The 26,854-nt window shown below is 41.5% G+C and overlaps 2 protein-coding genes across 10 annotated transcripts in view; one reads left to right on the top strand and one right to left on the bottom strand.

Moving 5' to 3' along the window:
- Positions 1 to 24,379, bottom strand: part of LOC132680858 (uncharacterized) — a 53,590-nt gene extending 29,211 nt beyond the window's left edge. For 2 of the 4 annotated variants that reach the window (XM_060634728.3, XM_060634729.3), the window contains exon 1: positions 3,292 to 3,520. The gene's annotated coding sequence lies outside the window, so the exon portion shown is untranslated. Of the gene's footprint in view, positions 1 to 3,291; positions 3,522 to 24,247 lie in introns of those variants that run through there. The other 2 variants (XM_060634731.2, XM_078445934.2) reach the window with 2 other exon arrangements.
- On the top strand, positions 981 to 12,088 carry LOC132680859 (uncharacterized). 6 transcript variants are annotated; one of them, XM_078445971.1, is made up of 5 exons: positions 981 to 1,151; positions 5,770 to 5,814; positions 6,528 to 6,670; positions 6,962 to 7,057; positions 10,212 to 12,088. In XM_078445971.1, exons 3-5 carry the CDS (start codon positions 6,637 to 6,639, stop codon positions 11,138 to 11,140), a joined length of 1,059 nt encoding a protein of 352 aa, XP_078302097.1. In that variant the 5' UTR covers positions 981 to 1,151; positions 5,770 to 5,814; positions 6,528 to 6,636; the 3' UTR covers positions 11,141 to 12,088. The 6 variants fall into 6 exon arrangements, with proteins under 6 accessions (XP_078302097.1, XP_078302089.1, XP_078302076.1 ...); XM_078445963.1 differs by having other exon boundaries at positions 6,544 to 6,670; XM_078445950.1 differs by lacking the exon at positions 981 to 1,151 and adding an exon at positions 3,635 to 4,066 and having other exon boundaries at positions 6,544 to 6,670.
- Positions 24,380 to 26,854: the final 2,475 nt, after the last annotated feature.

The raw sequence follows: 26,854 nt of genomic DNA on the forward strand, positions 1-26,854 counted from the left end.
CAATAAAACTTTATTTATATACACTAAAATTAGAATTTCATATAGTGTTCATGTATTATGAAATACTATTTTATGTTAACCATTTTTGAAATTTTCTCTATGTTATGATATTTTGACATTCTGGGGTGGAGGTCACTGCTGACTGGGGAAACTGCCCCTCTCAGAAATAGTTAATTCCTATTGTGATAAACAGCTTACCTGACAGCACTCCTCCCATATGCAAACCAGCCAAACCCAAGTCCATACCCCCAACCACCTCCTTTATCTAACAGTCACACACCAACCTAATATTCCCCTGCCCTGAATCAATCCAGGTAACAATTAAGGCCAATCCCTATACCCCCAAGCCCACCAGAATTATTCAAACCAGCCAATCGTAAATGGTTTATTCTGCTCTGCCTGTCCTTTCTCATGTAAATGCCAATAAAGGCTATGGTCTAGAGTGCACTTGTGATGAGCACTGGGTGATATATAGAAATACTGAATCACTATATTATACCCTGAAACTAATATAACACTGTATGTTAACTATGCTACAATTTTTTTAAAACCCTCATAGCTTTAAAAAAAAAAAAAAAAAAAAGGCTATGATCTATGCCTTTACTCCTGCCTCCTGACTGACACTGGTGATTCTCCCTGTGGTCCTATGTGACATTGTAATTTATAAGAAAAAACATATTTGGTCATTCAGATGACCAAGATGTATTTCTCACACACATTGGGTCATTGTCCATGGTTCCTGGCTCTCAGCTTCCAAAACTTGGAATTTCCTGAGTGATAAGAGCAATGGGAGCATCTTCTGTTATCATATTTGGTCTCTTGCTCTCAGTATCTGAAATTGCTTTAGAGTCGTAAGTTGAGATGGGTGTCCTATTATTCACATTAGCCCTTTTCCACCACAACTGGGTGACTGGGTTACCATGTTACTGAAGTGACTTGTGGAAAGCACCTAAAGATGGAGGCTGGTTGCCAGAGCAACCAACCGAGAGTACAGAGGTGGAACTTTCAGTCTGGCCTCCCGATTTTCAGGGATGGGATCGAGGCTAGAGGTTGAATCAATCAATAACCAATAGCCAGTGACTTAGTCAATCATGCCTATGTAATGATGCCTCCATAAATACTCGAAAGGACAGGGTTTGAAGAGCTTCCAGGTTGGTGAACATGTGGAGGGAGATGTGGGGAGAGTGGCTTGTTTAGAGAGCATGGAAGCTCCACCCCCTTTCCCTATACCTTGTCCTACATATGTCTTCTATTTAGTTGTTCCTGGGTCATATACTTTTCTAATAAATCAGTAATCTAGTAAGTAATATGTTTCTTTGAGTTCTATGAGCTGTTCTAGCAAATTAATTGAACCCAAGAAGGAAGGGGTGGTCAGAACCTCTGACTTATAGCCAGGCAGTCAGAAGTACAACTAACAACCTGGACTTGTGACTGGCATCTGTAGGAGGAGGCCTGGGAACCTCCAATCTGTAGCACAGAATAACCTGGGCTTGGGACTAGGGTCTGAAATGGGGTTGGGAGCAGTCTTGTAGGACTGAACCCTTAACCTGTGGGATCTCATGCTATTTCCCAGTAGATGTGGCAGAAATTGTAGGACACCTGGCTCATGTCAGAGATCTGATTATTGTTGGTGTAGGGAACCCCTCAGTAGAATTGGGACCCAGTCTGCCTCCCATTTCTAGGAGAACTTGGAGTAAATTAAATTTTTCTTTCAATGACATTGACCTCTCTGTGTCATCACTCAGTCACTTTTATAAACTAACACCTAAACACATCTCTATTAATTTTTTTCCAGTCATTTACAAATGTAAAAAACACTCTATGGTCACAGAGAGTACAAAAACAGGCAGTTGGCTGATGTGGCCTGAGTGGCAGTTTACCAACCCATGGTCTACAGCCATTCTGCCTTGCTCTCCCACTAACTAGCTGTGTGTCCCCCAGTTAAGTGGGTTAATCTGGGTGTCTCAATTTCCCTCAAGTGTAAAATGAAGTTAATAGAATCTAGTTCACAGAGTTGTCATAGGAGTATTAAATTAGTTAATACATTTAAAGTACCTAGAATAACACACAGTGACTTCGGACACCAACGAGCTGAAACTGGGCCACAATTCACAGGTTAAATTCACAAATCACAGTCCTCCATAAGACTGCCTTCACTTCCGTCACCAGCTGTAAGCTCAGGAGTTCTCAGGCCACCCTCACCTCTGGCTAGTGGGCTAAAAATTCAGGGGTTCCCAGTGCCCTTTTTGATACTTTGGTGATTCACTTCAATGACTCACAGAACTCAGGAAAGCACTATACTTATGATTATAGTTTTATTATAGCATTAGGATAGGAATGAGAACTAGCCAAAGGGAGAGACTAATAGTGTAAGATCCGAAAGGGTTACAAAAGTTGAAACTTTTGTATGATCTCTGAGTCAGAGATACCTACAATACTGCCAACGAGGAAAGTTCACCTGAGCTCCCCGTCCAGAGTTTTTATCCAGGTTTCATTACCTACGTGGCCTTCAGGGTAAACTCAATCTCCAACCCTGCCTTATACCCCTGAGAGATTCTCCAAATGGTATCTTCTGGTTTAAAACCCCAACTCTCTAATCACATGGTCTTTGTGGAGTGGCCAGTCCCCACCCTGAGTCATCTTCTCAGTGTCAACTCTCCAGGGACCCACCATGAGTCATTCTAGGTAGGATGAATTATCAGGGCCCACCAGGGGCATTTCCATTACTGGGGAAATTCTACAGATCTAGAGGCTACCTCTCAATAATAGAGGACAAAATATTTATTCTGCCAGCCATATTCTTTACTGCAAGTGTTTAGAGCTTACTTGCCAGAAACTTGGAATGAAAGCCAAAATCTTTATTACACAATAGTAAATGCTGTATAAGTTTTTGTTGTAACTTTTAAGCCATATGGAAACTGGCACAACATGGAAGGTGATTATCCAAAATTATTTTTCCCAAAAAACCAGTTTCCCTAGAACTATGGGTACCTATCAGGGCATTGATTAATGTCGCACTAGATCAACATGAAGCATCTTTATATATAACATCAAAGTGCCCTGTGGAGGAAACCTGTCTGTAGATTTTTTCAAGTTTTTCTTTTTAATGTTACACAGACTAGTTAGCTATTGGTCTTCAAGTCTGTGTAATCAACATTAATTTGTGTGTTCTCAGAAAATATGCCAGCTGGTCACAGAATACTAATTTAAACCATTGCTAGCTTTCATTTACAGGCATTTTAGTGAAATCTCTGAAATGTATCTCCCCTTTCGTCAAAACATTGTACTCACGGGTCCATTCAGAAAAGCAGAAAGGCTGACCACAAAAATATGAAAGGCTTCGGGCTCAAACTCAGATTCCAGAGGTAAGTCCTGCAGGCTCAGGCCTGGGAAAGTTCTTGAAACGTTGTAGGCCTGGCTCGCTATCGCTAGGCTCTGGCTCAGTACGTCGAGCGACCCTCTATGGGTTCTCTTTGGAGGAGGGGTTTGGAGCCTGGAGTGGGGACTGCAGTGCCGGAATCCGCTGCAATGCGCCCCGACGCCCCACGCCCGCCCTGCCTCTCGCTGCGCATGTGCAGCGCCCCCGCTGAGGCATTCTGGGAGATGTATTTTGCAGTCGAAGGGAACGGGCTCCTGCGAGACCCGCGCGCGCGCGAGACGTCCTCTTCTGCGCATGTGTGCCCTCCCTGTCCTCACAGCGCTGCCCCCGGGCGGGAGTGAGTCCCGAGGCTCTGATCCTTGCACCTGGTTGGTCTTGGTCCGGGCTGGAGGTGCGCGGAGGAAGTGGGCGCTGATTTGGGGAAGTGGAGTGGGTGCAGAACAATAGGACTTTGGGGGTAGGCGTGGACCCGGGTGTGTCAAAAGCTGCAGTGACCATCCTCAACCTGGGTCCGTGAGTCTGGGGCGGGCGGGGTCCCGGATCTGCATTCTTGCTGGTGTCGCGCTGCAGGTGTCGCTTCCGGACGCATCCAGCGGTGCAAGTGCGCGCAAGTGGCACCAGGGTCAGGAGCGCCCTCCGTGGTGTGCAAAGAGAACCAAGTTTTACTGAACGTCTGAAATGTTCCAGGTGGAGTACTACCTTACTACCTGCTTTTCCAAAGGCATCTAACTTTTAACCCTACAGCAACCCTCTAAGTCAGGTTTTCAACCATTGGCTGCAACGCAGTAGTGGTGGTGAAATCTGTTTAGTGAGCCAAGACTAGTATTTTATTTGCCAGTACTTTTAGGTCGTATATAATTTACATAGAATGATTTGCACATAATTTACAGAGTAAAAAGTTTGTAGATGCACCCGTATGATTACCACCCCCATCAAAATACAGAACATTTTAATCCCCCAGAAATGCAACCCCCCCCACCTGCTTAAGAACCAGTTTTTTCAATTTCTATCTCTATAGGCTAATTTTGCTTTGTAGAACATCATATAAATGAAATCCTACAGCATGTACTCTTATATGCAAGCATTAAAAATAATTACTGTAAAGTAGCACATATGTATTCCCTTGTGATAAGGATTGTTTTATGAAATGTATTATATATAACTGTATTTTTAAAATGACTATTGGGCATCCATTAGCCAGACACTATTGTTAGTGCTAGGGGTGCAATACTGAATCAAGCAGACAAAAATCCCTGCCTTCATGAAATTTTAGTTTTAGTAAGTAGAGATAGTCAATTAACAGTAAGCATAATTATGTAGTATATTAGATAGTAAATTATGTATTTGAACTTATACACAAAGAAAAAGTAGATCAGGGTAAGGGAGACAGGGGGATTATGTTTAAATTAGGTAGACAGCAAAGGCCTCCTTGGTGATTTTTGAGCAAAGATGAAGAAATAGAAGGTTGTGCTGGGTAGAAGGAACAGCCAGCATGGACACACACACACACACACACACACACACACACACACATTAACATTAGGTTGTTTTGTAAAATATGTTTCTTACCTTAATCAAAATATGTTTCTTACCTAATCACTGATACAACATAGATATTATTTATGATTTTACTGAGGCTCAGAAAGGTAAAGCTGAGTAACTTGCCCGAAGTCAAATAGCCAGCAGGTAAATTCAAGGCCAGATGTTTTCCTCTAAATCTCCTACCCTTTATAGAGGTCTCCCAACCTAAAACATAGGATTTAACTGACCTCTGCTCCTGCTTAGCTTGGAGCACAGGAATCTGCACCTCAGCTCCCCTGGGAAAGATTCCAGAAAGACTGTTGCGTGAATCTCACCATGTGGACATTTTGTTTCCAGGGTCTGTTGGTGTCTCTTCCCTAGTTCCTAGGTCCCAGTGAGAATCTGTGCTGGTACATTCTACCTTCAGACTCTAACCTGTCTGTGCTCCTACAGCCCTAGTTAGAATCCACAGAAGGCATGACTAAACAGTCACAGAAGGACGTGCACCAGTTGCCATTACATATTGATAAATATTTGGCAACATCATTTTTGATGACAGTAAATTACTTTATCTTTGGAGTATATATCTGTTTGTTTTACCAGTTCCTTAATGTCTTCCAACTTTTCAATATGTTAAAAACGCTACAACAGATATCCTTGCAGCAGATATCCTAAATCTCAGTGCAAATCTGTGGTTTTTCTCACAGTGAGTTTTAGAGGGCCCAGGGGACAATCTCCCACAGGGTGGCTTCCTCAGCCCAGCTGTTGCGGCATCTGCATATGGGTTTGTTACACTGGTGATTCTGGGATCTTCAAGTCATATCTGGTCTCTCATGGCTCCATCCCTTCCCTTCCCTCTGTCCTCATAGATCTCTGTCTTCACCCAGAGGCTGCAGAAAATGACCAAGTCGCAGGTGAGTTAGTTTGTCCCATTATATAGGAACAGTAGTGAGGGACTGTAAAAATGACCATGTGAGCTAAAATCGTGCAAAGCAATCTTAATAATTAGCAGGATTTTTTACATTGGTTACGGTTCTGTGAACTTTAAAAATTTTGGTCCAAACATTAAATCCTCTTACTGTTGGCTATACAAGTATAGGGAAATGAAAAATAGTAAAAACAAATATTTAGCATATTATAATTTGAAACATTGAGAATTAAAATATTTGTTGGAAAAAAACTTAACGTGAGCATTTTGAACAGTGCCTTCTTTTTGTGTAACTTGGTAGCAAGTGAGCATTTTTTCTGTGCCTTGGCAAATTGGATCAGATTCCAATATTTGATCTTTTGGATCTAGGACATTCAGTTCTGGACATGTATGGGACGCTCACTAAATGTTTGCTTAGTGACTTAATGAATGAATGGCCTAATAAATAACAAACCCGTAAGTATAAGCTACTCTAGATATGATTTTTGTGTCACCCATGAAGTGGAACACAAAACTAGACAAATGGGCATCAAAGGACTGTGCTAGAGAAACAGAATGAGACCAAATTAGTATAATACAACCCAAAATGAAATGGGGCTAAATTTCAGGAAGGATAATCAAGTAATGAACATGCTTAAAACCATTTGCCATGCTTTTTGTTTCTACTTTGTGCAATACCGATGACTTTAGTTGGAGTAGGAATGTGTTGTTACAGGGACCGGTATCATTCAAGGACGTGGCTGTGAATTTCACCCAGGAGGAGTGGCAGTATCTGGACCTTCCCCAGAGGGATCTATACAAGGATGTGATGCTGGAGAACTATACCAACCTCATCTCAGTGGGTGAGGACCATTTCCCAGTGTTGACTGACATGTGCCTGGTTAATTACTTTTCCTTTCTCAGTTGCTCCAAATTGTCAGTCCTTGGAAGTACTTTTACAAGTATGGCTCTGAGTCTTAGTAGATTTAGCATTGACAGTCTCTGGGAGGTACGACTACAAGTTTGTTTAAAGATCTCTCTTTTTCAGATACAAATGGGCACCTTCATCGGGCAGTTCCTGATGAAGTTCAGAGTTCAAAGGACCTGAAGCCCAGGTAGCTAGGTCCAAATCCCATAACATTTTCCATTGACAGGCTATCAAACCACTAAGCCATCTGTGATCCACAAGTTGGAGCAAGGTGAAGAACCATGGATGGTAGAGAGAGAAATCCCAAATTGGAGCTATGCAGGTGAGTTAGGTAAAGAGCTCTGTGGATGGAAGTGAATGAAATTACGATCACAGTTGATCTGGGGCTCCTGGGTGGCTCCATCAGTTAAGCATCCGACTTCAGCTCAGGTCATGATCTCACGATTCATGAGTTCAAGCCCCACATCAGGCTCCTTGCTGGCAGCTCAGAGCCTGGAGCCTGCTTTAGATTCTGTGTCTCCCTCTCTATCTGCCCCTCCCACCTCTCATGCTGTGTCTCTGTCTCTCTCTCAAAAATAAGTAAACATTAAAAAAAAATTTTTAAAGAGTATATTTATCACAATGAGCACTGAGTAATATATGGAACTGTTGAATCACTATATTTTACACCTGAAACTAATATAACACTATATGTTAACTATACTGGAATTTAAAAGAAATTTTAGAAAAAGATCACAGTTGATCAATAAGGGTTAGCATCTTTGAAAAATATGCTTCAGGACTCTCTTCTTAAAGGCCTTAGACCTTTTGAAATAACTGGGATGGCCGACATAAGTTCCTTATTCACCTGAACACTATTTCCATATACATCACCTTCCCACAATAATGCTTTTCTTTGCGTGGCTGTTAAAGTGTGATGTTTTCCTTGCCAGGTATATTCTGCCTGTGATTCTCACCAACTTCATTTAAGACGTAGAGAAGATTTTTTCTTTTTTTTTTTTTTTTCAATTTTGACAAAGTATACATAACGCAGAATTTAACTATTTTTAAGCATACAGTTCAGTGCCATTAAGTGTATGCCCACTGATGTGCCACCATCACCACCATCCATCTCCAGAGCTCTTTCATCATCACCAGTTGAAACTCTGTACCCCATTAAACAATAACTCCCCATTCTACCTCCCCTGCTTGCCCCTGGGAACCACTATTCTCCTTTCTTTGCTATGAATCTGACTGTTCTGGGTACCCCATCTAAATGGAATCATACAATATTTGTCCTTTTATATTTGATTTATTTTATTTAGCATAATACCTTCAGAGTTCATCCGTGTTACAGCATGTGATAGAATTTTATTCCTTCTTATGGCTGAATAATATTCTATCATGTGTATATACCCCATTTGGTTTATCCGTTCATTTACAGTGAACATTTGAATTGTTTCCACCTTTGGGCTACTGTGAATTATGCTTCTATGAACATTGGTGTACAAATAACCTGTTTGAGCCCCTGCTTTCAGTTCTTTTAGGTATATACCCAGAAGTGAATTTGCTGAATCATGTGGTGATTCTGTGTTTACATTTTTAAGGAATTGCTATGATGTTTTCCACAGCTACCACACAATCTTACATTCTCACCAGCAGTGCCCAAAGTTTCCAGTTTTTCCACATTCCTCACCAATGCCTGTTATTTTTTGTTTTGTTTTGTTTTTATCATAGCAATCCTAATGGATATGAAGTAGTATCTTATTGTGGTTTCAACTTGCATTGAATGACTAGTGACATTGAGCATGAGTGTGTTTTGGCCATCTGTATGTCTTCCTTGGACAGATGTCTAGTTTAGCTTCTGGGGACCTAGTGTTGGATAAAGAATGGAAATCCACTCACTTTCTTTAAAGACTGATGGCTTATAGGTTGGGAACGGGGTTAAGAAGTTAAGTAGAATTGTTGGATTCTGAGCCAAGGAATGACTTTATTGCTCTGATGTAGGTAGCATAAGTTTCACAATAGTCAAGTATTGCCTGAGGTTTATAAGATGGATGAAAATGAAGATAGATAGGATTTTAGATGCCGAATGAGAAATCTGCTTACAGTCTCCATAGTAATAGAATCCAGAAATTTGGAAAGCATGATACAAAGCAGAAAGTGGCAAGCACATAGTTGTCTCAGGATCAGTAATAATATACATAATGATCTCTGAGAAAATATATTATGTACGAGGCAGTATTCTGAGTACTTTACATCTATTGACTCATTAATCCTCACAACAACACTACAAGGTAGGTGCTATTACTTTCCTTTTTTATGGAAAGGGAAATTGAGACCCAGAGAGATCGAGGAACTTGACCTGTGCCACATGTCTAATTAGTGAGGGAGGAAGCTAGGATTGAAACCCTGGTAATCTGGATTTACTGCCTGTGTGCTTAACTGCAGTTCCTCTTCCATATGTGGTAGGTAGAGAGGAAGGTGGGGAGAGTATTTAAAAGTCAGGATTGGGGTACCCGGGTAGCTCAGTGGGTTAAGCATCTGACTTCAGTTTAGGTCATGATCTCACAGTTCGTGAGTTGAGCCCCACGTTGGGCTCTCTGCTGTCAGCACAGAGCCTGCTACAGATCTTCTCTTCCTCTCTCTCTCTCTCTCTCTCTGCCCCTTCCCTGCTCACGGTCTCAAAAATAATTTAAAAAAAAATTGAAACATCAGGATTAATGCAGTATCTATGAACTATTATAGAATAAGATGATACACTGAGCAGCAAGAATCCAGTGGTTAATCTGTCTTGAGGCAGGTAGTATTTTGCTTACCCTGTGGCCTCTCTCTTACTGGACATATGAATTCCTGGGCCCTCACACCCATACAAGAATGAATTACTGTTATATGGCTTTTTGAAGCACTGGCTACAAAGGTGTTCCTGCTTGCAAGTGGTTAGTGGTTTTGTCAAATCAATTTCGTGTTGATGGACGAATAGACTAGAGCTCAGAGACATTGGAAACAAAGAGACAAGTGGAGATTACACTAGAGCAATCTGACAAAGAGCTGATGAGCGCCAGCTCAGATCTCTCTGTTCCTCAGCCAGTCTTTCCTTCATTTCCTCTAATCACCGTCTCATCCTACTTATTTTCATTCACCAAATGGGCTCTTCCTATTGACCCTGTTACAGCTTTGATCCTTTTTACTGCTCTTTGGGATTATTTTCATTTTTCTCCCCAATTTGCAAAGTCCTAGTTGGATATAGCCAGATACATATGTGTTCTTTGTCATATTCTCTATTTCCATTTCTACTAATAATAGTTTTTTTTTTAAGTTGTGGTTTTCTTGCAAAGCTCAGCGGTGTGGATTCCATTTAGCCTTGGTATTTCTTTTAGATAGAGATACTAGGCCTGAGAGTAAAGATTCAGTCTCACAATAGGGTGAAAGGTTAGGAGCCATGATACATTAGCAGAAATATCCACACACATATAGTTAATTATGCTTCCTTATAGAAGAAACCTGGCAACTTGATGACCACATGGAACAACACCAAGAGAATCAAGAAACATTTTTGAAGCATGCTGCATTCATTGACCAGGAAACTGGGACTGACGAGAAAGGTAACAAGTGTAATGCACTTGGAAATATATTTCATCTGAGCACAGACTTCATTTCTTCAAAACAGAGTCTCCAAAAATATGACCCCTATGGTAGGAGTTTGAATTTTTTCAGCTTATTTAGTGGTAATAGAAGATACTCAAAAAAGACTGAATGTAGTGAATGTGGGAAAGCCTTCTTCCAGAAGTCAGACCTTATTATGCATAAGAGAACTCATACAGGAGAAAAGCCCTTTGTATGTACAGAGTGTGGGAAAGCCTTCAGCAAGAAATCCAATCTTGTTATACATCTCAGGATCCATACTCAAGAGAAACCTTATGAATGTACTGAATGTAGAAAAGCTTTCACCCATAAGTCACACCTCATTGAACATCAAAGAATTCACACTGGGGAGAAACCCTATGAATGTGATGAGTGTGGGAAAGCGTTTTTCCAAAAATCACACCTCAGTATTCATCAGAGAACTCATACTGGAGAGAAACCCTATGGGTGTGACGAATGTGGGAGAGCCTTCAGCATGAAGTCTCACCTCTTTGTACATCAGAGAATACACACAGGAGAGAAACCTTACGTATGTACCAGGTGTGAGAGGGCTTTCAGTGAAGTGTCCTGCCTTATGAGACATCAGAAAATCCATACTGGGGAGAAACCTTATGAATGTAATGAGTGTAAAAAAGCCTTTTCTGAGAAGTCTGACCTCCTCATACATCACAGAACTCACACAGGAGAAAAGCCCTATGAATGCAGTCAGTGTGGAAAAGCCTTCAGACATAGCTCGGCCCTCTGTCGACATAAAAGGACTCATAAAGAAAAAATTCCTTAAAAGAGAAACTAATGTGGGAATATCTTCAACTAAAAGCTTCAGTAGAAATCAAATCTTGGAGTGCTGAAGTGGCTTGGTCTGTTAAGCATCTGACTTTGGCCTAGGTCATGATCCTGCTGTTCTGGAGTTCAAGCCCCGTGTCCGGCTCTGTGCTGACAGCTCAGGGCCTGGAGCCTGTTTCAGACTCTGTGTCTCCCTCTCTCTCTCTGCCCTTCCCTCCTCTCTTTCTTTCTCTTAAAAAGAAAGAAACATTAAAAAAAAAATCAAATCTTATGTATCAAGAAGTCAAGCCTCTTAATTCAACATATTTTAAAAGTGTGTAATTATGTTTTCATAGAAGTGATATTCCAGATGTGATCCCAAAGTATTTCTAGAAGATATAGAAAATATATCTCCTTGTCAGGGGCACCTGGGTGGCTCAGTCGGTTAAGCGCCCGACTTCGGCTCAGGTCATGAGTTCATGGTTTGTGAGTTCGAGCCCCACATTGGGCTCTGTGCGGACAGCTCGGAGCCTGGAGCCAGCTTCAGATTCTGTGTCTCTGGCTCTCTCTGCCCCTCCCCCACTTGTGCTCTGTCTCTTTCTATCAACAATAAATAAAATGTAAAAAAAAAAAGTATATCTCCTTGTTAAAGGATAAATGCTCAATGTGGACCACAAAGACTTTTGAAATATTAGTAAGTGGACTAGTCAGAACAAAATTAGAAAACCATATATGGACAATCTACAAAATATGAAAGCCTTAGATTCCTGATTGTATATAAACCTTATATTGGAATTGTATATGTGAAGTTAACATAATTATGAATACAGAATAAGTATTATATGTATAATGCCATCTACCAAGATCTTTTATGTTGAATAATACTATTTTTCTTCTATTTAAAAGAAAATATGTCATTCAAGAAGAATTTAAAACTAATATTATATGTCAACTGTACTTCAATTAAAATAAACTTTTCTTTCCTGTTGAATGCTGGTATGTGTATAAAAGACTTCTGTTAATTTTTGATCAGCAGTAGAGTATGAAAAGGTGTTGTTATTATACATATTTATATATGACATAGATACATGAAAGTGGGCAAAAGAAAGTAGTCATGGCTTCTTACAACATTCACTATGATTTAAATAGTGGTTTTTGGTGACTAAACCACCCCCTTCTTCCATATTGTTATTGTGTTCCCTAATTAAAGCCTTAATGCCCAGTACCTCAGAATATCACTATTTTTGGAAATAGGGCCTCTAATGAGTAATTAAGTTAAAATGAAGCCATTAGAGTAGGCCCTACTCATATGGGACCAGTGTCCTCATAAGAAAAGGAGATTAGGACATCAGGGATGTACGTGCTCAGAGGAAAGACCGTGGGAAGAGGCAGCAGGAAGATGACCTCAGAGGAAGCCAACCCTGCTGGCACCTTGATCTTGGACTCCCAGCCTCCAGAAGTGTGAGAAAATAAATTTCAGTTTCTTAAGCTACCCAGTTTATGGATTTTGTTATGACAGCACAGCAAACTAATACACACACTACTGCTCCTTTTCACTGGGACACTTCATAAAACTGAGTGTCCAAGTCATAAGTACTCTAGGGGCACCTGGGTGGCTCAGTCAGTTGAGCATCCGACTTTGGCTCAGGTAATGGTTTTGTGGTCTGTGAGTTCAAGCCCCGTGTCAGGCTCTGTGCTGACAGCTCAGAGTCTGGAGCCTGCTTCAGGTCTGTGTCTCCATCTCTCTCTTTCTCTGCCCTCTCTCTTTCTCTGCCCCTCCCCCATCCTCTCAAAAATAATAAATAAACAACAAAATTACTCAGGGCATCTGGGTGGCTCAGTCAGTTAAGTGTCCGATTTCGGCTCAGCGGTTTGTGAGTTCGAGCCCCACATCAGGCTCTGTGCTGACAGCTCGGAGCCTGAAGCCTGCTTTGGATTCTGTGTCTCCCTCTCTCTGACCCTCCCCCACTTACACTTGCGCTCTCTCTCTCTCTCTCTCTCTCTCTTTCAAGAATAAATATTTTTTAAAAATTATAAGTACTCTATAACCTAACAGTATGATTCGGGGTATGTTGTATTGTGTACCATTTCTGTATATTTCACCTCGTGATAGAATAGTAAATACTTTAATAAGGATTTTATAATTCAGAAATGTAGAGACTTTTTTCAGAAAGAATAATTCATTTTTACAAATAAAATCCACTCCGTGATGGGCAGTAGATATGCTGTAAATTTCTATGTGAATATCTGTGACATTAGAAGTCAACTTGTTCCTAATTTATTAATTAGAGACGGAGCTTCATTCTTCTGAAGTGAGTTTTAGTAGAGGTTTAGGAATACAGAAAAAAAAATGTGAGGTAGTGTGAGAGCTCTTATTCGGGAGCCAGCTAGATCTAGATTGTGGATTTGCTTTGAGTCTTACGGTCTCTTCTGTGAATTAGAATAGTGCTGTGATTTCTTGGGTTATTGCAAGGATTACACAATGTAATACATGTATGGTGCTCATAAGATGTTAGCTGTGTTTAGATTTTTCAAGTGTATAATTGGAGTTCCCATTGTAATTAGACAAGGGAAACAATTCACTGTGATCAGGGCTTTGATGGAAGGAGATAGGACTGTGGGGGTTGCATGCATCATTCTTTTTCATTCTTAGAAGCAAGCGTATGGGCCTGGAACCACCACCCTGCATTGTTCTGTATTCATTTTGTTTAGAGGTTGCTTCTACAAGTGTACTACTAATGTCACAAAAACTAAAATAGGTGACATTGGCCTAGTTCTCTGGGAGTGAGAAAACTGATGTCAAAGCCTGGAAGGATGGTGACAAACTGGCAAAACGTGCGGTAAAATTGTCTCCTCTGCATAAGCCTACTGTGCTGACAGCTCTAGAAGATATTAGAAAACAGAATGTTAGTAATATTTGTGGTTGATACTTGCTGCCTTTGGCAACCTACGATAAGAAAGAGAGAAACTCAGGCACAATCAATGATTGACAAGCCAAAATGAAAGCAAATAGAGTCCAGACATTTGGGATCTTACAGAGTTCAAGAAAAACCAACTATTCTAGACTTCATAGAAGAACAGAATGTTTTAAAAGACTTTAAACATCAACAACCTGATAAACCTTTTCAGTGAAATAAAGGGACTCGGAAAAAAGATCCTGTTAAGAGGCTGAAATCTCATTCAGGTCTGAGATCTTCAAAGTTACAGCCTCATCTGCCCCCCCAGCTCCATGGTACAGAAGCTTAGCTTTAGTCAGCTGCAGCTAAGAAGATGGGCTTCCATGCCCAACCTAGCTCCTGCTTCTACCTAGAGGCTCAGCCCACGGCAAGGAAGGCCAAGTATACCGGGGCTCTGACCCCACCCCCCATGCTCTAGCCTGTAGGGCAGATGTTCTGTCCAGGGCCACGATGAAAAGACGGCAAACTCTCATTCTACCAGGCCCCACTTAGAAGGCAAAGGTTCTATCCCGGAAGGAGTGAATCAGAAAGACCTTGGGTCTCCATTCCTCCCCCCAAATCCCACCTGTAGGGTTGAGTTTCCATGTCAAGAGGAGAAGTCCTGGAGTTTCCTCAGCTCCACTTGTAGGACACACGTCAGTCCAGGAAAAACAGGCTGTCCCTTCCACCTCCCCTATTGCTCCAATGCAATAGATTAGACACCTGTCCAGAGGGAAGGCAAGAAGGGAAGGCTGGAAGCTCCACAGAAGGAGCTGACTTTGGTCCATAGTGTGGAGGAATGCATGACTTAGGCATTGTTGAAAATAGAGATACTAGTTGTAAGCAATTCCAGTTCTAACAGTTCTATAAAACAAGTAATAACAAATGAAACAGCAGGCCATCCAGGAGTTTAACGGAAAGAACCACAGAAATAGCTTAAAAAGGGCCTTGTAAGATAATAGTTACAATAGTCCCTGTCCAGAAGGCTGGGTGCATGTCTAGGTATCACACACACATCAAGGACCAGCCAGAGCAGGCATGTGAAAGGCACTAGTCACTGACTAAACATGGGGAAGACTTGAAGGAGTCCCCCAAGTCATACACAGATCCATTAACAAAGAGTAGAAGCCTTACTGGCTCAAGAGGCTTAATTAAGCACAACCTCTGACTGGCTAAACATTAAGTTTTTTGAGCCAGAGTGACTTCTAGGAAAGCACATAAGAGAACTGAGCAGTGATGTCAGAGGCTACACACTGTAGGGGAAAATAGACTCCACAAAATTAGCCCAGGGAAGCCATTAAGCAAACCAACAAAATTAACAAAACAGCAACATCAATAAGCCCTGAGAGGGGTGCATCATAATCCAAAGTGGCTACACAGTATTATCTCAAAAGCTATGAGCGATACAAAGAAACAGTACTATAACCCTATACAGGAAAAACAGTGACAATAGAAACTACTTTGAGGAGGCCCAGATTTTGAACTTATATGGCAAAGATTCCAAAGAAGATACTATATTTTCAAAAAGCTAAAGGAAATTATGACAGTAACTCATCAAATAGAAAATATCAATAGATAAAAATTATTTGAAAAAGCCAAGTAGAAATTCTGGTGTTGAAAGGTACAGTCCCTGAAATGAAGATTCACTATAAGGGCTCAAAAGTAAATTTAAGTCAGCTGGGGCGCCTGGGTGGCGCAGTCGGTTAAGCGTCCGACTTCAGCCAGGTCACGATCTCGCGGTCCGTGAGTTCGAGCCCCGCGTCAGGCTCTGGGCTGATGGCTCGGAGCCTGGAGCCTGTTTCCGATTCTGTGTCTCCCTCTCTCTCTGCCCCTCCCCCGTTCATGCTCTGTCTCTCTCTGTCCCAAAAATAAATAAAAAAAAAAAAAAAAAAAAAAAAAAGTAAATTTAAGTCAGCAGGAGAATCAGGAAAATTGAAGATAGGTCATTAGTATACAATCTGAAAAAAGAAAGGGAAAAACAAAGAATGGAGAAACTGAGCTTTCTTGTCAGACATAGAAAAATCTTGGAAGTTGTCAATCCCATTTTTACAACAAGAAAAACAATCTGAACAAACTGGAAATCAACAACTCTTCTTGGATCTTGTAGGGAATTGAAGTCACAGGACAGACCACTACCATGAAAACTAGAGAGAAAGGCAGATACTCAGAGGTTGTAGGGAGATGATGGCTAAAGGGTATAGAATGTCTTTCTGAAGTGGTAGCTACACGTGTCTGTGAATATCCTGAAACCACTGAATTGTACACTTTGAATGGGTGAATTGTATGATATACAAACTATATCTCCATAAATCTGTTTTTGAAAATTGAATTGTTGGGGGGCACCTGGGTGGCTCAGTCAGCTAAGTGTCCGACTTCAGCTCAGGTCATGATCTCATTGCTCATGAGTTCAAGCCCCGCATCAGGCTCTGTGCTGACAGATCAGAGCCTAGAGCCTGTTTCAGATTCTGTGTCTCCCTCTCTCTCTCCCCCTCCCCTGCTCAAGTTCTCTCTCTCTCGCTTTCCAAAATAATCATTTAAAAAAATGAATTGTTGGATCTCTAACATAAAGAGATATATTTTACAGTTCGAAAGAGGGGAGAAGAAAGAAATTATAGGGGAATAGGGAGGTATTTGTGTGTGTCCTCTTGGTTTCGTCAAAAGACAAAATTATGTAAAGCAACAATTATAACACTGTATTGTTGGGTTTCAACCTATAGAAACATATGTGACAACAATAGCATGAAGTAGGGGGAGTGGAGCAAATTTTCTATATATCATTGGGATTAAATTAATATTAATCTGAAGGATATTATGATAAATTACGAAACACTCTCTAAGCCCTAGAGTAACCACTGAGGAAATAACAAATAGTTTAAAAATCAATAGAAACTCTGCCCTCAAGAATGGAGAGCATCTGGGGCACCTGGGTGGCTCAGTTGGCTAAGTGTCCGACTTCGGCTCAGGTCGTGATCTTGTGGTCTGTCTTTGGGTTCGAGCCCTGCATCAGGCTCTGTGTTGACAGCTCAGAGCCTGGAACCTGCTTCGGATTCTGTGTCTCTCTCTCTCTGTCCCTCCCCTGATCGTGCTCTGTCTCTCTCTCTCAAAAGTAAATAAAGATTAAAATAATAATAATAATAATAATAATAATAATAATAATAAAAGAATGGAGAGCATAACTTCTCAGTCCTTAAGTGTGTGCTGTGCAGTGGCTTCCAAACTGGATAGTGTAGAAAGAGAGGGGGAAAGAGTAACTTTGCAGTGGAGAAGTATGACAGACGCTGCCTCAGACACATCAATGTTGATATCAACACTGGTAAGTCATGTTGATACCACATCTCTTGCTATAATGTGAGATGGCACTTGGCTTCTGTCATCTTCCTAAAATGCATAACTGCCGTCCAAGCATGAGAAAAATATCAGAAAAATCTCAATAGAAGGACATTCCACAAAGTTCCTGACCAGTCCTTCTCGAGACTGTCAAGGTTGTAAAAATAAGGAAAGTCACAGAAACTGCCTCCACCAAGAGGAGCCTAAGGAGACATGATGACTAATACAGTGTCCTAGAGGGTATCCTGGAACAGAAAGAGGACATCAGATAAAAGCTAAAGAAATCTGAATAAAGCATGGGCTTCGGTTAATAATAATGTATCAACATTAGTTCATTTATTGTAACAAATGTACCATAGACTATAATAAGTTGGTTTTTTTTGTTTTTTTTTTTTTAATCAGAGAGAGAGCGAGAGCAGTAGGAAGAGGGGCAGAGAGAGAGAGCGTGGAGCCCAGCGCAGGGCTCCATCCCCCAACTCTGGGATTGTGATGGGAGCCAAAACCAACTCAGATGCTCAGCCAGCTGAGCCACCCAGGTGCCCCATAATGTAATATGTTAATAAAAGGGAAACTACTTCGGATAATGGAATCAACAGTATATAAAATCTTGACTGTCAATCTACATACTACAGAATGCACAAATGGTATCCTCCAGAAAAGGAATCATCCGCTAGAAGTTCTTGAGAAAGCCCTGGGATGTGGAACAGAATTTAGAACGACAAGGCAGGTAGGAGGTTTCCGGCCCCCTTCCTTTTTTACTAGAAGTTACTTGGGAAGCATCCTGACAGCTCCCCATCCACAAGATGTGATGAAAAAAGACAGAGTTGGCAAGATTGGGAAGACCTAAGTGTGAAGATTTGAGTGTGGCATACCTGGAGAAGAAGTTGGCATGAAGAATGGCATGGAGTGTGAGTCATGCTCTGAAGAGAGGATGTCCAAAGGGTGGGATGATGTGTCTAGGTGAGACGCATGAGAGAGCAAGGTTTTGTACAATGTGTTTCTGTGAGGTTAGATGGAATTCACCATGTGAATGGAGGGAGTGCAGGGGAAATGTGGCAAGGTGGGTACCGTGAGTCTGGGATTCGAGTGAGAGCGATTTTAGAAACATTTTGAAGCTGAGGGTCTTACCCTCCCTTCACCTCACAGACCAGCACATTCCCCTGGGTTAGACAAACGCTGATGAAAGACCCAGGCCTCCGTCTCTTTGTTTCCCCAGGTGGCCAGTTTTCCTTCTGGGCCTGGTTGGCTGCAGGACAGATTCTGCTGGGTCTTCGCCTCTTCCAGGGAGCTCTACATAAATGTTCATAGCAGCATTATTCCTAATAGCCGAAAAGTAGAAAGAGCCTGACTGTCCACAAACTGATGGATGATAAATCAAATCCGGCATATCCATATGATGGAATATTGTTTGGCCATGAAAAGAATTAAGTACTGATACATACCACAACATGAACGAACCTTGAAAACATTATGCCAAGTGGGACAGGGACCACACATTGCAATATTTCACTTATATGAAATGTCTCAATTAGGCAAATTCAGGGTCCAAGTATATTGGTGGTTGTCTAGAGGTGGGAAGGTTGGGGAGATACAGAGAGTAACTGCTAATGGGTTTGGTGGGGGGGAGTTTGGTGAAAATATTCTAAAAATGATTATGGTGATAGTTGCACCACAATAAAACCGTATAAATATATACTTTATAGGGGTGCCTGCATGGCTCAGTTGGTTGAGCATCCGACTCTTGATATCAGCTCAGGTCATGATCTCGTAGTCATGAGATGGAGTTCTGCATTGGGCTCCGTGCTGAGTGTGGAGCCTGTCTGAGATTCATTCTCTCTCTCTCTCTCTCTCTCTCTCTGTCTCTCTTCTCCCGTTCACACACTCACATGCTCTCTCTCTCTCTCTCAAAATAAATAATTTTTTAATGTATATGTTTTATATGGGTGAATTGTATGTATGTGAATCATATCTCAAGCTGTTCTATAAAAACGAAACCCAGATCTGGTGCTGGGTATGCTTGTTGCCACTGGAGTGTCACGGCTTCTAGGCCCTGTCAGCTGAGAGAGGAAAGAACTATATGTGTTTATACCGACTCCTGTATGTGCACAGGAATATCTCTGTGAATATCTCTCTGTGAATAGAGAGAATATCTGTGAATATCTCTCTCTGTATCGATCTGTGTCTACAGTAAGCCAAACATGATTTCACACTGTCTCTAGCTCTAATCCACTCGCACGTAGATCATCTTAGCCTTCCCTACATGCTTATCTGTAACCTGTCACTGCAACAGTGGGAAACCTGGTTCCCCCACCTAACACTCATTTATTTAATTGTTCAATTCCAGTATACATGTGTAGTGGTTCAGCATTATTATCCTGTACCCCGTGGAAAACAACTTTAGCAACTAGGTACAGTGTTTATGTTTACTGGCCTCTACTCTTACTCTTCTACTCATTTCCCAAGTCCATCAGGCCGACACCTTTTCCCCTCACCCCTACAGTGAGGTTACTTCATACATGTGTAATACAGTTAGATTCTTTTGTCAAAGTCTAAACTCCATTGTGAAATCCTCCTACTGCTCAAATTATGTTGTTAATTGATTACATTCAAGTTTATGGTTTGTGCCTTAAAGTGCTATGGGTTTCGACAATTTCACAGTATACCCATCATTTTAATGTCACATAAAAGTTTCACACCCTGAAAATCCCCTGTGCTTCACCTATTCAACTCCCCTGACCCCTCTAAATTTCTGAGAACCATTGCTATTTGTATTGCCTGTATAGTTTCCTTTTCCAGAGTCCTATAAATGGAATCCTATGGTAAGTAGCCTTTGCAGCTTGGCTTCTGTCACTTAGCAATATGCATTTAATACGCATCCATGTTTTTGTGTGGCTTGATAACACATTTCTTTTGTTGCTGGATAATATTCCATTGCATGGATGTACCAGCTATTTTTAGTAGATCTTTTTATTTAGAGCAATTTTAGGTTCACAGAAAAATTGAGCACAAAGTACAGAGAGTCCCCACACAGTGCATAGCCTTACCTACTATTCCTATCCTACACCATGGCACATTTGTTACAATGGATGAACTTAGAGGAAACATCATAATCATTCAAAATCTATAGTGTTCACTCTTGATGCCCGGCACTCTGTAGGTTTTTACAAATGTAACATGACATGTATCCACCATTGTAATATCATACAGAATAGTTTCATTGCCCTAAAAAATCCTTTGTTATGTGCCAATTCACCGTTCCCTCCCCTTAACCCCTGACACTCATCTTTTTCTTCTTTCTTTCTTTCTTTCTTTCATTTGTTTGTTTATTTTCAATTTACATCCAAGTTAGCATATAGTGCAACAATGATTTCAGGAGTAGATTCCTTAGTGCCCCTTACCCACGTAGCTCATCCCCCCTCCCAGAATCCCTCCAATAACCCTCTGTTTGTTCTCCATACTTAAGAGTCTCTTATGTTTTTGTTCCCCTTCCTGTTTTTATATTATTTTTGCTTTCCTTCCCTTATGTTCATCTGTTTTGTGTCTTAAAATCCTCATATGAGTGAAGTCATATGATTTTTGTCTCTCTCTGACTGACTAATTTTGCTTAGCATGATACCCTCTAGTTCCATCCACGTAGTTACAAATGGCAAGATCTCATTCTTTTTGATTGCTGAGTAATACTCCATTGTGTATATATACCACATCTTCTTTATCCATTCATCCATCTGTGGACATTTGGGGTCTTTTCATACGTTGGCTATTGTTGATAGAAACACTGACTGATCTTTTTACTGCATCCAGAGTTTTGGCTTTTCCAGAATGTCATATAATTGGAATCATACAGTATATAGCCTTTTCAGGTTGGCCTCTTTCACTTGGTATATGCATTTAAAGTTCCTCTGTGTCTTTTCATGGCTTAATACCTCATTTCTTTTTAGTGCTGAATGACATTCCATTGTCTGGAAGTACCAGTTCTCTTCTATTCCTACTATTCCTACTATTCATTCCTATTATAGTGTATTTATTATATGCAGGTGCTGAATTTTGTTGAATGCATTTTCGGCATCTATACATATGATCACATGGTCTTTGTGATTCAGCCTGTTAATAAGATGCACATGCACACAGGGGAAGGGCACAGAGAGAGGGAGAGAGAGAATTCCAAGCAGGCTCCATGGCTTTGAGTGCAGAGCTCAACTCTGGGCTCTATCTCATGAACAATGAGATCATTACCTGAGCCGAAATCAAAAGTCAGATGCTTAACCTACTGAGCCACCCAGGCATCCCGAAATATTTTTTTAAATATGTGATTCATAGTACTCCCTGATTCAGATTGGCTTGTCACAACAGGTACTAATGGGTATCTGTTTTTACTGACAAGTTTCCCAACAATTAAAGGAACTCTATTTTTCTAACAGCAAAAATATATGCTCATTGTGAGAAATCAGACATCCAACTGTAAAGAAGAAAATGAAAAGAAGCTGAATTCCACCACCCATTAAACACTATTTAGACATTTAATGGATTATCCCTTCATATGTATAGAGATATTTAGAAAACTTGGGGCATTGCTTATATGTTTATAACTAGAGTTATAGCAGTATACCATAGACATCTATCTAATTATATTAAAATGGCTTGATAATATTCTTCTGTATGGATGTAGCACAATATATTTAGCCAAACTCCTATTTGGGGGCCTGGTTTGTTTTCAGTTTTTCAGTAATCTAAACAATGCTGAGATAAACCTCTGGTTTCTGGATTAGGAGTTTAATATGCAGTTTGAATTTTATCCACAAGGGGGAAGCAGACCACCATGAGTGGACAAGCTAAGTTTTAAAAGCAAACAACTAGAAAATTCTTTGGCATACATAAGCTCCTCCCAAGCTTGTGAGGTAGATATTAATATGTTCCCCCATTTTCTAGGTAAGGAAACTAGGTGGGGGGAGAGTAAGTGATGTAAGTGTACAGATTCTCACCACCCAGTGCTGTGGTGGGATTCAAAACTGCCTTCTGATTCCATAGAGCTGGCTCGCTTCATTCCCCTGCACTTCCAAAGCTGACAGCAATAAAGGATTCTCCCTACATTCAATTCAGTTCTAGGCACTGTGCTGGGACACCATGCAGAAATATATAGGAGAAGCCCTGCCCTTTAAGGGGTCATTATCAGGTGTGAGGACAGACTTCTACATAAATAACTGAAAGACTAAATGTCCACCAGAATGGAGAGAGCCCAGGAAGGCAAGAACGTTACTTTGCAGTAAGGCGAAGCTTTATAAAAGAGGCATGGTAACAGTAAGAGCTAAGGTTTGGTTACCATTTCCTCTGTAAGAGGCACCATGCTAAGTGCTTTATGTGCACTCATTAGAAATTCCCCATAGACTTGGAAGGGATTATATCTTTTTCACAGGAAAGAAAATTGATGGTCAGAGAGTTAAGAAACTGGCTATTTGTGAGAGAACACTGGAAATCACATCCTTCATATCAGTTTGACAGGACCTAATAAGGGATGGTGGACTTTCAGCAGACAGAGCTCTGAAAGAGAATTCTAGGAGAGGAAACATGGAAATGAAGTCTTAGAGTCCAGAAATACAAGTACATTTGCAAATGCAAGGGGATCAGTGTGCCTGGAGGTTGAAAGAGGAGGAATCTGAAGAGATCAAAGCTAGAAGGAGAAAGCTGAGTCAGATTGGAGAAGTCTGGGAAGAGCAAGCCAAGGAGATCCTACTGGATTTCGTATTCAGGGGGGAACCAACCAAAGAGAATGACATGACCCATGCTTTATAAAGATTATATTGTTGGATTGCATAAGAAGACTAGTTAGGAGACTGTTAAAATAATCCTGGCCAAAGATAACCAGAGAAGGAATGAGGACCAAAAGACATTACTGAGATAAAATCCACAGGATGTGACATCTCACTAGACGTTGGAGGGAGAGAGGAGAACAGTATGATTAAAGTTTCCATGTCTGGGCAACAGGGAGAAGGTGAATATATATTCCAGAAGAGGGGCTGCAGGGAGGGAAGAAGAGATGAGGTCACTTTTCTTATGTGAGATTGAGGGAGCTCTGGTGGAGATGCTCCCTGGGAAGCTCAAAATAGGAAGCTGGTGCCTTAGATATGGTACCTGAGAATCACAAGATGTGGCCCCAGGAACCAGCTAGGGAGAATTTATACTTAAGATTCCGCAGGGGATGTTCTTACCCCAATAACCTGTAATTCCACTGCCAGATTTCTGTCACAGAAAAATAAAATCGCATGTGCACAAGGTGGATGAAGGATGTTCAGGCAGCATTGTCTGCGTCAGTGAAAGGATGGGTGAGGGGAGGAGCTAGCAAATAAACCATAAAACACCCACATTGTGCAGTGGTTAATAATTAATTAGATTAAAAATGATAGCATGGACAGATTTCCCAAACATATAGTGGATGGGGAAAGCAAATTGTAGCACAATAATGTGTCGTAATACTTATGGGAAAAAAAAGGTAAACCAAAAAAAAAAAAAAAAAGCTGTCACATATATATTTTAAGCAATGAATGTGTAGGCAGAGAGAAAAGTCTGGAAGAATAAACCTACTGCTAATTATGCTAGAGAAGAGTTGTGACAAAAATGGAAAGCAGAAAGGGTGGAATGGGATTTTCACCTTAGTTATCAAGTTTTAATTTTATAAGAATGTAATCATGTATTACTTCTATGAATAAAAATTCTCGAACTGTTCAAAAATATATAGATCCAGTGGGACTAAGAGAGAAAGGAAAAGACAGGGACAGATTCTAAGACTCAAGGTAGGGCAGTATTATTGGGAACAGTGAGAGAAGTTTCTGGAAGTGCAAGTGGAGCGGGAGGGGATCCTCCACACTCACCAGTTCCGGAGCAGAGACCAGCAGGATGAGCCCTGTGAGTTCGGCTAGTTTTCAACACCTTTCAATTACGGCCACAAGTTCCTGTGTCCTTGAAAGGTCACCACGTCCTACCACTTGCCTTGGAACTAGATGGTGTTTGTGCTGTTCTTTCTGAATTGTAAATATCCTCAGACTTTTTATCCAGTTCTTGTGTTTGGACATACCCTCCCTTTCCCAGAAATTCCACAGGGTTCTTGGTATTCTCATCCCAGTTCTTCAAACTGTCTATGAAACCTACTTCCTCTTATTCCAGCCCCAGCACATACCGGCCACATCTCTTTTTCTCCATTCAAAAATATTCCCATTCCAGGCTACTTGCTGTGGGAGGCTTTTAATGGAATTTCTCAAGGGACACTCGGCATAGGTGTAGCTAACACTGAGTGAGCACGTGGAGGTGCCAGGCACAGTGCTAACCTTCATAGAAGTGTCTCGTTTAATCCTTCCAACAACCTAGCAGATAAGTACTATTATAACCCTCATTTCAGTTGAGACCTGCTGTGTGGTGGTAATCATGTGGTGGGTGAGTGAGTAAGTGAGAGAGAGAGAGAGAGAGAGAGAGAGAGAGAGAGAGAATGTGTGTGTGTGTGTGTGTGTGTGTGTGTGTGTGTGCGTGACTGTGTGAATTTGTCCTAAGGGATTGAATAGCAGGTGTGGTGATTGGGGAGGCATGAGGGACTGGACTGGGAACAAATTCTCAAATGCTCAGGGGGGGTTCAGTTTGCCAAGTGCCTTTATAGCCATTATTTCATTTGATTTCACCACAGTGCTCTAATGATGGTGGTCATTAGGGAAAATAATGAGCTGAGTCAAGCTTAATTCCCTTAAAGTGGCAACTATTGGGTCAAGGGTTCTTAGGGCCCATTAACCCACCGTGCAGCCTGGAGCAAATCTACAAGGGGGTGGATGTAGACAGATTGTGTGCTCTCTGTGGCTTCTTTTGACCCCGCTCTTAAAGGATCATTGACTTTCTAACCGCCACTCCTCCTAGTCTGGAAACTCTTGGCCCGGCGCCCCCTGCTCTCCAAGCCCGCCCATCCCAGAAGATAAAGCTAAGTGGCAGAGGAGCCAGTTTCCTGGGGTTAATAAACAGGCTGTTTATAGCCTAGAGCAGTCACGGGGCAGGAACAGGCAGGCTGGGAGGTCATGCTCTTTCTGACTGTTGAGGTTTCTCATAAACATGCCCCCGTCAACCTTCTGGGATTCAAGAACAACTCTGGGCCCATTGCCCTCTCCTCCCTTCCTTCTTTCTCCCTGTGATGGCTCTCCTCCTCTTTCCTTTCTCCTCTCCTATCCCCTTCCATCACCCTTTCTTCCATAATGAAAAGAGGATCCATTTTCACATTAGACACACTTGATAACTTTGGGTAGGCAATTCATCCCTCTGAGTCTCAGTTTCCTCCCTTGTACAAGGGGGGTATAATGGGGCTCTCCTCAAAGAATATACATAGGAGAAGGTGCCCAGCACTGTGTTTAGCACACACAATGGGTATTTAAAATCTGTTTGCCCTTCCCTTTTCCCCCTCCACCCATCCCATCTCCCTAATCCTGGCCCCCACCCATGTTGTTTACATTCTTCTTGGGAGGAGAATAGAATAGACCATAAATAGGTAGATAAAAATAAATGAATGAGATCACTTAAAATTGTGAAAAGAAATAAAAGAATAACAAAACAAAGTGATGTGAGGAAGGAGGCTTTTTCTGTCTGCTGTCCTCAGGATAAAGTCCAAGGTCATCAAAGCCCATCTCCATCTGCCCTTGTTTACCTCTCCAGCCTTACCTTGAGTCACTTTTCTCCTTGAACTCTCTGCTTTAGCCATGAGGAACACGGAGTATAAAAGCTGGAAGAGGTTAGTCAGTCTTCGATCCAGTGGTTCCTTCAACCCCACTCTTTCCCATGTCTCGCCCATGAAGGAGTCGTCCTGCTCCTGCCCAGATTACTAGTTACTTCCACCTGGAAGCCAGCCATGCAGCCACTCATCTGAGTTAGGTTTCCCTTTCTGTGCTGCCACTTTCCCCTGTGAGAGTATCCATCACCCTGCACAGCTGGTTTGTTTTCACCTCCCCACCAGACTGTAAGCCTCTTGTGGGCAAGAATCTCTTGTTCACTCTGAGTCCTCAGCAGTAAGCATAGTGCATAGCACATAGTAAGTGCTTAACAAACACCTGTTGTTTACTAATGTGCTTGTGGAATACTTAGTTTAGTAAGTTTAAGAGCTCAGTAAGATGAGGAAAAGGCACTGACAAGGCATGGCTCTGGAGGCAGAGAATGAATTGGAAGGGGGAGAAAAAAACCTCCTCAGTTCTTAGAGTTCTTGCTCTAGTTTCTTCCTGTTCCAACGATCTATCAGCGCCCCCTAAAAGGCTTACTGAGCAAGCAGAGCTGAAAGTGTGGACCCCATTTAACACCTTCCAGGGGGAAGGTCACACCCTAGAGGGGTGGCTCTGCTTTGGCTGAAGTTACCCAGCCAGCTGGTGGTAGAGTGTGTCTTAATAAGGTTAGGGCCCAGAGGTGCGGGGCTCAACCTCTTCATCTTGCAGGGGATGTGGATGGCAGTGGTGATATGCAGA

The sequence above is a fragment of the Panthera onca genome, chromosome A1, assembly GCF_046562875.1.
Source record: "Panthera onca isolate mPanOnc1 chromosome A1, mPanOnc1 haplotype 2, whole genome shotgun sequence".
NCBI classification, from domain to species: Eukaryota; Metazoa; Chordata; class Mammalia; order Carnivora; family Felidae; genus Panthera; species Panthera onca.

Bases quoted from the DNA above. Each gene is read 5' to 3' on its own strand.
- LOC132680859 (XM_078445950.1), top strand. The intron at 5,815-6,543 runs GTGAGTTAGTTT...GTGTTGTTACAG, and splicing joins AGAAAATGACCAAGTCGCAG to GGACCGGTATCATTCAAGGA. The intron at 6,671-6,961 runs GTGAGGACCATT...TTCCATTGACAG, and splicing joins TACCAACCTCATCTCAGTGG to GCTATCAAACCACTAAGCCA.